At 35.9% G+C, this 13,687-nt stretch overlaps 1 protein-coding gene across 20 annotated transcripts in view; it reads left to right on the top strand.

Moving 5' to 3' along the window:
• The window catches only part of CSPP1 (centrosome and spindle pole associated protein 1), a 136,540-nt gene that overhangs the window by 36,089 nt on the left and 86,764 nt on the right, over window positions 1-13,687 (top strand). For 9 of the 20 annotated variants that reach the window (XM_054497551.2, XM_054497550.2, XM_054497554.2 and 6 more), the window contains 2 exons: window positions 5,648-5,746; window positions 8,473-8,543. The exons of 4 other annotated variants lie outside the window; for them this stretch is intronic. In XM_054497551.2, coding sequence (XP_054353526.2) covers window positions 5,648-5,746; window positions 8,473-8,543 — 170 coding nt within the window. The remainder of the gene's footprint in view (window positions 1-5,647; window positions 5,747-8,472; window positions 8,544-13,687) is intronic. 7 more of the 20 variants (XM_054497553.2, XM_054497555.2, XM_063668836.1 and 4 more) reach the window with 1 other exon arrangement.

A 13,687-nucleotide genomic window follows, 5' to 3' on the forward strand; every position in this document is an offset into this window, starting at 1 on the left:
TTTCTCTGACCTGAATCTAATTGTTTATACTTCAGAAAATTCTCTAAATCCTATAATGTTATATTTGAAAATGCTTATATGTGAAGGTAATTAAAGGCTGACTAAACTAAAATAACTCAATTGGGGAACTGCAAGTAATCTTTGACTCTTGGTGATAATGTCTTCCTTTGTACATGAGAACTTCTTTTCTCTTTATGGTGTTTGTTTACGTTTAGGGTGAATGTAATGCATACCCTTTTAAGTCTGGAATTTTAGGAAACATAATGGTTGCTTCTTTGTTTTTTTTATATTTTAATCTATTACTTTTATAATTATATCCTGTGATAATTTTATACATGAACTAACAAATGAATATCATTCTATTTGAGAGCTCTCGTATCTTCTTATGTATCCCAAAATAAAATGAACTCCTTCAATAAAAACTTTCCCAAATATGATTTAAGAATAGATTAAACATGAGGTTGAGTGAGAATAATTCTTGTTAAATACTTTAAAGTGTTTCTTCAATATATAAATCATATTTTATGAATTTTTATGCTGTTTTTATATCAACTCTGACATCTCCAAGTGTTTTTTCTTATGTGTCTCTTTAACAATTGAATTTAAAATTGGATTTCTTTATTTCAGATTTATAGATTCCTTATTTCCAGCAAAAAAAAAAAAAAGAAAAAAAAGACCAGTTATTCAGTAGTTTATAAATAGACTGGTTGATAGGAGAAATGACTGTATTTGTGAAAATTTTGAGACTAAAGAAATGTGGAACTGAGTTTCATCTCTTGCTCCAAGCATTTATTCTTAACATACTATGCAATCTTGATCAGAAGTTCTTGACAAAAAATAATTATAATGTATTATGAGAAGTGCACAGTTAATTTTCCTTCATTCTTCTAAGTTTTCTTTGTTCTTTTTTTTTTTCCTTTCCTAAAAGTCAGCATCTGGTAAATTGTAGTTTTGGTTTATAATAATTTTTTCTTTTTGGTTTCAATTTTTCTCTACCCTATAAACGTTTACTTTTTTTTCATATACCATAATTATTAATGAAATATTTCCCCATACTTAAATATGGGAAAGCTAAAACTTTTCTCAGAAAATGATGTTACCTTCCTAAACTCATATCATGAAATCACTGACAGCATTCTTAATTAACAAGGTGGTTAATACTGTAATTGACAGTTGCATTCTGTGTGTGTATGTGTGTTGTTTATTTATGCATATTTACCAATTTAAGTAAAATTTATCATATTTTAGGAGATTTCTAAAGTAGAATGTAATAGCATGTCTTAAGATACTTTGAAATTTATAGGCTCTATTTAAATATAGTAATCCTAGTCTTATTTATTAACTTGAACTTTAGAAGTTAATATTTTACTTTATTATCTTTTACTCTAACTAATGTTAATGAGTAAAAGAAGTTTTACTTCTTAATACCGAAAGAAACCAGGTACAGAGTAGATGGGGTTTATAATAGAAAACACTGCTACCAAAGTAAATATAAAAATTGGGAAAGAATGGAAAACAAAGAGAAAAATGATTGTCCACAGTTAACATCTCAGAGTTTTTCTTTAGCTTCTTTTTTTTTCTTTTAAAGATTAACATGTGTTCATTTTTAGGATAAACTTGGCCTGTACCCTATACCTGGTTTCTTTGGGTATTAAGATTTTTACCTGATCAGCTAGAGTTGTTGACTCATGTCTTCAAGGAAATAGGGAGAAGAAGATTTTTTTCATTTAAAATATCTTTTTTTTTTAGTTAGTAGGATGGTGAAACCATTTTGCAATTATTTTATTCCCTCAATCATATCTGATTTGCATTTCAAAGTTATGAGTTCTGTCCCTTTGTGACAAAACCCAACATGTTAAGGTGTGGTAAGTGAACTTATATATTAAAAGCCATAGAATATTTAGATAGATTTTCTATGGCTATACCACCCTGAAACGTGCCTGATCTTGTTTGATGTTGGAAACTAAGCAGGCTTGGACCTGGTTAGTAATTTAATGGGAGACTATTTAGATAGATTACTTCTGGGTCACAAGGATAGTCTTAATCTGGGACTCTCACAGTGAAACAGAAAGGGGTTCCAGGGACAAACTGAACCTAAACAGAACCCCTGAACTTTGATTAGAATCAAATGGTTCTTAGACATTTATTGAGTGCATTACTTTTGGATATTATCATCTGTCTGTTTTCCTTTAATGTTGAGATGATTGAATAGAGACGTAGCCATGGTAAAACCACTGCTGATTCTTACCAGTTGCTTTCTTCAGAGAGGACTTTTTTTGTTCAGAAAAGGTTACAACAATAAATTGTAAGACCATAAAAGCTGTTTTAAGTGAACTAACAGAGCTAGTTCAGGGTGATTAAATGCTGAATTTATTAGAAATATTAAGGGCACTTTAGTAAATGAAAGAAATGCCATAAAAATTGTAGGGATATTTTAATAGAGGATAAGGTGGCTAACTTTCCAAACTGTAGTTTGTCTTTTCAGCTTAATTTCCCTTCAAGGTTTCTTTTTTCTAGGTCTTACATTGGTAATTTAAAAAAAATTATAAAATCTATATTTGTAAACAGTAATTCTTCCTTGACTTAAAAAAGATAAACAAATCATGTGTCGTTTCATAAAATTGAATAGTATCCCTAAGATTTTATTATCTTTTTAGTGAAATGCTTATTTCTGCTCTTTTTAGCCTCTTAAACATTTTTCAGTCTTGATCTTATAATTGTTGGTGACAAAGTGGACTTTTATAATCTTGTTAATGATTTTTTTTCTTCAATGAAAGGTATACCTTAGAACATCTTTCATATCTACTGTTCACTAGGAAATCTTTTGATTTTGCTGTAGATTTTAGCTAAGAGACCTTAACCTTATACATAAATAAAATCATTTCTTAAATTAATTTAGGATGAACTTTGAAAATGACCTCTTGTGTTTATGGTGTTTGCTTTACTATCTATATACACTGAAGAGACTGTAAAAGATTTTTTAGTGTGGATACCTTGGGTGCAGTGGTGGTATAAAGATAAGCTAGAATTATTAATCTAAATATTATCTTCAGAAAACTTAACTAATAATTAAGGAAGCCACAAGCCCTATGTTAATTTTAGAAAAAGCTTTTGTATATTTAAGTGGCCTTTAATTCTGGGACCCCAAGTTATGCTTTTAAGAATTTGTGACTTTAAATTTCTATTTAATTTTTTTCTTTTTTTTTTTGAGATAGGGTCTTACTCTGTTGCTCAGGCTGGAGTGCAGTGGTACAGTCTTGGCTCACTGCAACCTCTGCCTTCCAGGCTCAAACAGTCCTCCCACTTTAGCCTCCCAAGTAGCTGGGACTATAGGCATGAGCTGCCATGCCCGGCCTCTGTTAAAAAAAATTTGTAATAAAGATTTCTTTATTATTAAAGAATATATATAAATAAAGATTATTTTTATATGTAATTTTTTTTGGCATAGATACCTCTTTACTACACCAGTGAATTTACTTTTTGTGTTGTGTCATGTTCTCAAGAAAACCTCTAGTTTGGGTCATTTGCTAGGAGGATCCATAAGGACTTTGGGTATAGTTGTACTTGCAGTTATAATTTATTACAGCAAAATGATACAAAGCAAAATCAGCAAAGGTAAAAGGCACATGGAACAAAGTTTGAAGGAAACAAGGCACAAGCTTCCAAGGGTTCTCTCCCAGTGGTATCACACAGGAGATGCTTAATTCCTCCAGCATTGAATTGTAACAATATAAGGAAATGTCTACCAGGAAAGCGATTAGACACTCGGTGCCCAAGGTTTTTATTGTGGGATGGTTACATAGGCACCCTGTACCTGGCATGTACCAAAATTCCAGACTTCCTGAAGAAAAGCAAATGTTTAGCATAAACTATAGTTTGTGCAAACAGTTTAAGCACAGTAAGCTGCTCTTATCAGTTCTGCCAGTGGTTGTAACTCTCCCAAAATCTATATTCCCAGGTGCCAGCCAAGGGTCAGCTGTACAGTCAGGCTTTTCTGAGGATAGGCAGTCTCAGGCCTGCTCTGTTAATGCTTTTCTGCATTATATATAAATATCCAGTATAATTAAATCTGGTTGCCTGGCAGTATTAATTACAAATTTGAATTTGAGTTTGTATTTTCCTGTTTGTTAAGTGGTAGAAGTAGGGAATGACACTAAACTGATATGTCATTCACACATCACAATGTGTGTCTGTGATGAATGTGTGTATGTGATCTGTGATCGATTAAAAAATGGAAGCCATTCATGCGTTGTGCTATGTCATAGTTACTAAGATTAAAACTCCAAATAGTGTTTTCTCCACAGATGATATTGACAGTGGCTTGTATGATGGAAACAAGTGAAGAAATAATTTTATATGCTGGTTCTGTGGAGAGTGAGAAGTTTCTTTTTTTTCCGGAAAATTGCCATTTTTCTTACTCCGATAATGAAATTCACCTAAAATACTGAATACCACTTTAACAACCATATTTCTTTGTAATAGTCCTCTTGAGAAAGACAATATAGTTGGGTAACTCAACAGCCATGTAAAGAAACTTTGAAATGCTTATGAAATGCTGATTTTCGCGGATGCCGATAAGTGTTGGTGTAAAAAGTCATGTTGGTTTCTATGGTATGAGAAATTAAGCTAAAAATAAAATCAGTGTTTGCCAAATGGAAAAAAGATTGATTGAAAAACATTTTTTCATTATTATTTTCCAAAAAAGGTTTTTAAAGAAGAAAATAGAAAACATGCTAATCTTTCTTTTTGTTGTTTATGACCTTGTAAGTAAAGTTAGCCAATCATTTTCCCTGTTTATGTTTTCCATTCACCTATCAGTAACGTTTACTCTTTCCTGTGATTTACAGTGTTAGCAAATGTCATGGTTTGTTATATTTGATTTAATTTATTGATAAGACTGCTGCTGTATTTTTAAGTTAAAAAGGTTATGACAGGGCGCGGTGGCTCATGCCTGTAATCCCAGCACTTTGGGAGGCCAAGGCGGGAGATCACAAGGTTAGGAGATGGAGACTATCCTGGCCAACATGGTGACTAAAATACAAAAAATTAGCCAGGTATGGTGGTGTGCGCCTATAGTCCCAGCTACTTGGGAGGCTGAGGCAGGGGAATCACTTGAACCCAGGAGGTAGAGGTTGCAGTGAGCCGAGATTGTGCCACTGCACTCCAGCCTGGTGACACAGCAAGACTCTGTCTGAAAAAAAAAAAACAAAGAAGGTTATATGTACAATGAAATAATTCACAGACTCTATGAATTTTGATTTAAAAAATGTTCTCATTTTGAATTTTGACTATAATCTTTGTGAGTGCAGGGACTGTATCCGAATACCCAGTAGGTGTTCAGTTATTCACTTTTAAATTGAATGATAAAAAAGTGTTAGTATATTTGTAGTTTTAAAAATAAAAATTTTTAGCAAATACATTAAAATTATAATCTTTTTGGAAAAGATTATTACATTTAAACTCTTAATGTCTCATTAACCAGCAGATCATACAAATTCTATTTAATTTTAGAATGCGTTTATAGTAAAACTTCATTATAACACTTTGTTCCCTTTAATGTTGCCAACATCAAATGTAAAAACACCAAAGTGTTATAAGAAGGTCCACTGTATGTGGAACATGCTTTATAAGCTAATGTGTTTTTAAGGATGCACAGGAACAGACGAGGGAATATGCCTCCTATGGAACATGATGGGGATGTTATAGAACAGTCAAACATAAGAATTTCATCTGCTGAAAATAAAAGGTACAGTATGTAATATAAATTCTCCCCTTTAGTCATTACATTGTGAAACAGAATGTGCCTAAAGCTGGCTAACTGAAAAAGTAGAAAGATACAGTAAATTAACAGCCTTCCTTCTTAGTGAGAAGTGAATTAAAGGAAAAGAAAGGATGGGGAGGTGGTACTAAATGAAAATCGATAGTACTTTACAGCATTCTTTTAAAGAACAAGTTTTGGTTATAAAGTGTGCCAAGGTGTTCTGAAGAAGTCCCTATCATTACAAAGTATGTAAATTTGTTTGAAATAATAAAAGAAATAAGTATAATTTAATGGACTAAAAATCAACTTAAAATATCTTAGAGTCATGGTGATGCAACTTGACTGGAAATAAATTGAAAATGTGTCCGGGCCCAGTGGCTCATGCCTGTAATCCCAGCATTTTGGGAAGCCGATGCAGGCGGATCACTTGAGGTCAGGAGTTCAAGACCAGCCTGGCCTGGCCAACATGGTGAAACCCGGTCTCTACTGAAAATACAAAAAAAAAAAAAGAAAAGAAAAAATTAGCCAGGCGTGGTAATCCCTGTAGTCCCTGGTAGTCCCTGTAATCCCAGCTACTCAGGAGGCTGAGGCAGGAGAATGGCGTGAACCCAGGAGGTGGAGCTTGCAGTGAGCCGAGATCGCACCACTGTACTCCAGTCTGGGCAACAGACCAAGACTCTGTCTCCAAAAAAAAAAAAAAAAAAATGGAAATGTTCCTGTGGTGTGAATTTTTCTTTCAAAAGTTTATTTTTGATTTTCAGTTTATCAAGTAGATAGCTTTTATGCTTACTTTGTAAAATTAGTGCTCATATTTCTGTCATGTTGAAAGGAAAGGAAATTATATGTATTTTATATTTATGTTCTCTTTCTACTTACAGTTTTTTATCATTTTGGTGGCATTCCTGTGTCATACATAAGGATAAATGGTTTTGAATCTATAGTATACAGTGAAGATAATGTCATATGTCAAGAAAGATGTCTATTTTTTTTCTAAGAAAAGTAATATATAAACACTGCTTGCAATAAGATAATTTGCTCTTTTGTTCTAATTAAATAAGTTTCCTTTGAGGATTTTTTTCCCCTTGTTTCTATCTTCCAAGAAAGGTTTTTTTTTTCTTCTTTTTTTGAGACAGAGTCTCGCTTTGTTATCCATGCTGGAGTGCAGTGACATGATATAGCTCACTGAAACCTTGACTTTCCTGGCTCAAGTGACCCTCCCACCACAGCCTCTGGAGTAGTTGGGACTACAGGCATGTGCCACTATGCCTGGCTAGTTTTTTAAAAAAATTTTTGTAGAGACAGGATCTCCGTTGTCCAGGCTGGTCTTGAACTCCCAAACTCATGGTGGGATTACAGGCATGAGCCATTGTGCATGGCCAGGAAGGAGTGTTTTTAGGGATGATCTTTTCTAAGTGTGTGCATAGATCACTCTTTCTCTTTTTTTTTTTAAATTTTTTTATTTATTTATGTACACTTATTTTTTTTTCTTTTTCTTCTTTTTTGAGATGGAGTCTCGCTCTGTCGCCCAGACTGGAGTGCAGTGGCACGATCTCAGCTCACTGCAATCTCTGCCTCCTGGGTTCAAGTGATTCTCCTGCCTCGGCCTCCCGAGTAGCTGGGATTAGAGGCGTGCGTCCCCACGCCTGGCTAATTTTTTTGTATTTTTAGTAGTGATGGGATTTCACCATGTTAGCCAGGCTGGTCTCGAACTCCTGACCTCAGGTAATTCGCCCGCCTTGGCCTCCCAAAGTGCTGGGATTACAGGCGTGAGCCACTGCTCCTGGTCTTATGTGCACTTATATTCTTTTTTTTTTTTTTTTTTTTTTTTACTGGGGTAGCTGTTTTTTTTATGAAAAAGGATTTTTTTTTTTTTTAGAGACAGAGTCTTGTTCTGTCACCCAGGCTGGAGTACAGTGGCGAGATCTTGGCTCACTGTACCCTCTGCCTTCCGAGTTCAAGTGATTCTCCTACCTCTGCCTCCCAAGTAGCTGGGATTATAGGCGTGCACCACCACGTCCAGCTAATTTCTGTATTTTTAGTAGAGACGAGGTTTTACCATGATAGCCAGGCTGGTCTCAAGCTCCAGACCTCTAGCGATCTGCCTGCCTTGGCCTCCCAGGGTGCTGTAATACAGGTGTTAGCCACCACGCCCAGCCTGAAAAAGATTTTATTTGAGAACCTATACAGCCAGTGAAACAAGCTGAATGTTTTTGTTTTTGTTTTTGATATGTGTCTCACTCTTGTCACCCAGTCTGGAGCACAGTGATGCTATCTCGGCTCATTGCAACCTCCGCTTCCTGGTTTCAAGTGATTCTCCTGCGTCAGCCTCCTGAGTAGCTGGGATTACAGGCCTCCACCACCACACTCAGCTAATTTTTTTGTATTTTTTATTAGAGACAGGGTTTCACCATGTTGGCCAGGCTGGTTTCCAACTCCTGACCTCAGGCAATCCACCCACGTAGGCCTCCCAAAGTGCTGGAATTACAGGTGTGAGCCACCGTGCCTGGCCCAATTTTTTTTTTTTTTTAAGCCTGAATACATTGGAGTTGCACTGTATAAAGAGATAGAATGCCATGATTTTACCTTAACCTTAAAAATTTGTAAATATTTTAATGTCCATAGTACTTTGAAAGGCTGATAACTCATAATTTTGCTTCCTGAAAATTATCTGAATTTTAATTTACTCTTTTTCTCTGTCTTTTTTTCTTTAGTGCTCCAGACAATGAAACATCCAAATCTGCTAATCAAGATACCTGTAGTCCTTTTGCAGGGATGCTCTTTGGTAGGCACAAAACTTCCAATTAGTTGGACTTGTATAGAGTGTCTTATAATCCTTTTTTAAGTGAGAACTCAGTGTTGTAATTAATACTATTTTTACTAATAGTAGAAAATATTTGTAAGTGCTTACTTTATGCTAGGTACTATTCTAATCATTTAACATATATAGCTCTATATAATTTTATTTTGTATTTTTTAAATTTTATACATCTTTTTATTTTTATTCATGATGTTCATGAACACATCTATGTATAATTTTAAAGCTAAATTAGTGATGTGCTTTCCGTAGGTGATAATGAAATTATTAGTTTCAGTAATCTTTTTTTTTGCAGAATGGATTGATCGTTACCAATCAGTAATGAGCTTTTAATTCCATATTTTATTAGCACTCTGTTGCAATGTGGCTGTTTCTTATATTCTGCTTTTTAAAAATATTTTGTTTTATTTATGATAGTTTTTTCCTTAATTCTTGTTTCTAGTTTCTTCAACTAGTACAAAACTGCTTTGTATTTTAGTTTATTTTCTCCAAATTAAACCTTTCTTTCCTTTGTTCTTTTCATATAGTTTCTGACAAGGTGTTTTGTTCAAATCATGGTGATTGTCTAAATTTTCTATTTATTGGAAGTCAAGGTCATTGCTGAATATAAGCTTGTTTTGCTATATTACACTTGTCACAATTTGAAACTGTGAGGAGAGCCTTGTTTCTGGTTTGTACCTTTAAATATGTAATAGAAAAGAGGTCTTTGTGTGAAAACTGTTAGAAAAAAACTGAAATTTGGTTTTAGTAAAGTATATGAAGAAATTAACACTCTAGATTCATTCAACGTAAAAACAGTCAGTAAATTAAATACTGGTTTAGAGACATATTATTGCATTATATTCTCAGGTTTTTGTTCCTTTGTGAATGGCTATTGTGAGAAAAATGGCATGCCACCTAGAATTCTAGTGTAATATCTGTAGGTGAAAATTGACTAGTTTAATCAGTACCATGTAAAGGCTATATTCTTTTTGTTTTGTTTTTATTTATTTATTTTATTTTAAAAGGCTATATTCTTATGTTTTTTTTTTTTTTTTAATTTTGAAATTGAGTCTCGCTCTATCACTGAGGCTGGAGTGCAGTGGCACGATCTTGGCTCACTGCAACCTCCACCTCCTGGGTTCAAGCGATTCTTGTGCCTCAGTCTCCTGAGTAGTTGGAATTATAGGCATGTGCCACCATGCCTGGCTAATTTTTGTATTTTTAGTAGAGACGGGGTTTCACCATGTTGGCCAGGCTGGTCTCAAACTCCTGACCTCAAGTGATGTGCCTGCCTTGGCCTCCCAAAGTGCTGGGATTACAGGCGTGAGCCACTGTTCCCGGCCGATGTATTTTATAAAACATGGTAAAATAAGAGAATGTCTGTCTGAGCTGAGAGCCTACTGATAAATAATTTTATCAATAAAAGGATTATTGTACCCTGACTTTTAAAGATGAATGGCATGAGTTTATCACTAATGCAATCCAGGATTTATAGATGAATATTTGGTAAGACAATGGACTCTAACATTTGAAACCGTTAAAGTCATTTAATTCAATGACTTATCTCCTGGTTGATCTTTTCCCCCCCAAACTATGTTTGTACATACCTATAGGAAACTTATGATTTCCAGAGACAGGACATTCCATCTTCAGATGGCTGTGATTGTTATGATACTCTTATTTCAATTGAACTGAAATTTATCTTCCTATAATTTTGCCCCAAGGATGTCACTTGGGGCCTTTTGCTTTATTTAAAAAGTGAGATCATTGATTTAGTTTGGAGCTAAATAACAAATGTATTGTGGGGTTTATAAGAGAACCATAGGTAATTTAGAAGTATGTTTTAAAATTTCTAAGCATTTGGGGATTTTCCTTCTGTCTTTTTGTTATTGACTGCTTGTTTAAGCCTCTTATGATCCAAGAATATAATTAGATTAGTTTCAGTTATTTCAAGTTTGTTAATTTCTTTGACAAAGTTTTTTTTTTTTTTTGAGTGGCTCAGAATATAGTCTGTCTTGGTGAGTGTTTAGTGTGTACTCGAAAGAATGTGCATGGTGCAGTTGTTGAGTATAGTAGTTTATAAATGTCATTTAAGGCTGGGTATGGTGGCTCACACCTGTAATCCCAGCATCTTGGGAGGCTGAAGCAGGAGGATCACTTGATTGAGCCCAAGAGTTTGAGAGCAACCTGGACAACATAGGGAGACCATGTCTCTACAAAAAGTAAAAAATAAAAAAATTAACTGGGTGTGGTGGCACGCACCTGTACTCCTAGCCACTTAGGAGGCAGAGGTGGGAGGATTGCTTAAGCCTGGGAGGTTGAGGCTGCAGTGGGCCGTGATTGTGCCACTGTACTCCAACTTGGGTGACAGAGTAAGACCCTGTGTCAAAAAAAAAAAAAGAGTTAAGTGTCAAAAAAAAAAACAAAGAGTTAAGTCAAGTTGGTTCATCGTATGTTCATGTCTTGTATATCCTTAATGAATTTTATCTGCTTCTATTGATTGCCTAGAGAGAAGTGTTGAATTCTCTATCTTGTCCTTCGTGTGAGGCCTGGAGTGCCAGAGGGATTTTCTTAGTGTTCCTGCACTTTTCTCAGTTTTCAGCAAGACCTTCATGTCCTTGACAGTGAGGGCATCTCTCCCTTCACACTTCCCCCTTCTCCGCAGTATATTGCTGTTGATTGTTACTTGATGCTGGACTGGTCCTGTGCATCTGGGCCTCAGGGATGGGTCTTTCGCAACATTACTGTCCTTGCCCAGGATGATAGCTAAACTCTTCTTTGTGTCTGAGGAGGGTTTTGCATCAGATTTTTCACCAGATTTTTTTGCCCTTCCCCTAAGAGTAACAATCTTTTGCTGTATAAGAATGTGGGATACTGGGTCCAAGCTGATTTTCTGTCCCTTCACCAATAGCTTGCAGCTTTTGCTTTGTATAGTCTGCTTTGAAAGTCTGGAATGTGGGCCATGTTTTGTGCCTGAATGTCACAAAAGTATCTCTTTCAGGTCTTCTGTATTGTTTGATCCCAGTTTTTCTAGTGAACATTTGGAAATTGCATTCAGGCAGCAACTCCAGTGGGTCAAGTCTGGGCATGGTTTACTGAACAGATCCTTTGCTAATGGTCTCAAAAGGCTATAATCAAGGTATCCACCAGGCTGCCTTTTAACCGGAGGCTTGAGTGGGGAAGAATCTGCCTCTAAGCTAATTCAGGTTGTTGGCAGAATTCATTTCTTTGTGGCTGTGTGACTGAGGGCCCTGGCTTCTTACTGGATACCCACTGGAGGCTGCCCACAGTTCCTAGTGGCCATCTGCTGTTCCTTGCCATGTGGGCTTCCTCACCATGGTTACTCACTTTATGCCAGCAAGAAGAATCTCTGAATTCAGGGAGGGCCCAGTCCTTCTTCTAAGGGCTTTCACCTGATTATATCAGGTCCACCTAAGATAATCTCCCTTTTAATTACCTCAAAATTAGTTGATTTGGTACCTTAGTTACATCTGCAAATATTTTTCCATCCTTCCATATTCTATTGTATACAAGTAAGTTACAGGTCCTACCCATTCTCAAGGGGGGGGAATTATACAGGGATTCAGCTGGGAGCAGGGAACATAGTAGCCATCTTTAAAAAATTTTGCCTACCATAGTTAGATTTCTCTGTTACTAATGTTGCAATCTCACACATGCTCCTTAATATAGCAGTTTCTCATTGTCTGAACTAGTACCCCAGGTTTTTTGTCCCATGTCCAAGAAGATTAAGAAACATAGACAAAGGTGAGGTTGGAGCAAAAGTTTAATAAGTGAAAGAAAAAAAGCTCTCTGCAGGGAAGAGGGGAGTCCAAGTGGATGGCGGGGTTACAGCTGAATTAAAAAGCTTTTGTAAGAAACTCTTCATCTCTGTAGGAGTTTGAGAAACTTCTTTTATCAGTAAAGCTGTCTGTGCTACTCCCGCTATCTTATACAGCTGTGGGTACATCTTTAGGCAAGTAGAAATCGGCTTGTCTTGTTTGTATAACTGTGGGTTTGTTTTAGATAAGCCACCCCCGCCCCATCCCCATGCAAGTTCCCACCATGCATATGCCTAAACGGGGGTGGAAACTTTTTCCTGGGAGTTCACTAATTAGACAAAGAACAAAGAGCTCTGTGCTCTGTTTGCTTATCTGTCCAGGTGGACCCTGTTTGCTTATCTGTCCAGGTGCAGTCTGAGGTTTTTTTTTTTCCCCCAGGTTGTTTTATTTTTGCCTGTTGCTGTGACTTTTCAAGCAGGCTGCTTTTGCAGTCTGAATTTTTTCCCAAATGATTTTTCCTTTCCTTCTCCCTCACTAAAGACCAACTTGATCTGAGTTCAGTTTTAAGCTTAGCTAAGGACCTCTAGAGTAGCTTTCCTTTCAGAGAATAGTTTAGTCTTACTGCTACAGAGTGACCTTTCTGACATGTTGCCTGAAAGACCACGAAGAACATAGCTGGCTGGAGCTTGAATTTCGCTCCTTTGTTTCAGGTCTGAGAATTGTTCAGTTTACATATCCTTCTTAGTTTGTTGCCAGGCCAAATGGAATTTCACTCTATGAATGCACAAACTAGCACACTGCAAAGTCTGAAGGGACCTCCTGTTGATTTCTGGAGCTCTTTTTATACTTCCTATTGGATCTTTGCTCCATAACTTCTAGCCATTTTAGCCTTCCTGAATTTTGCTCTTTATCTACTCAATTTAGCTCAGTTTCCTGGCCCTCTTTGGGTTCTCTTTACCTCTTTACCTGTATCTGTGGTCTGGAAATTTCATTTGGGCAGAAATTGGGTGATTATAGGGCTCACCTCAATTACAGTTCTGCACTACCTATTGTCCAGTATCTGGAAAACAATTATTTTGTGTATTTTGCGCAGTTTTCTAGTGTTTCTGTTGTTGTTGTTTATTTGTTTTTTAAACAGTGTGAGGTTAAGTCTTGTGCTTGGTTATTATATCATGGTCAGAAGTGGAATGGGAATATTTACTTTTATTATAAAACACAGTTATTAACCTTAATGTAATTTATGTTACCTCTATGGGAGCTTCACTTTTGCTGACATCTGTGCTTAATGGACAAACTGAGATGCTGTGTGCCCACTGATGGTTGGAGACCAATAATGAAGGCAGTACAGAA

Source organism: Pongo pygmaeus, chromosome 7 (genome assembly GCF_028885625.2).
Source record: "Pongo pygmaeus isolate AG05252 chromosome 7, NHGRI_mPonPyg2-v2.0_pri, whole genome shotgun sequence".
NCBI lineage: Eukaryota > Metazoa > Chordata > Mammalia > Primates > Hominidae > Pongo > Pongo pygmaeus.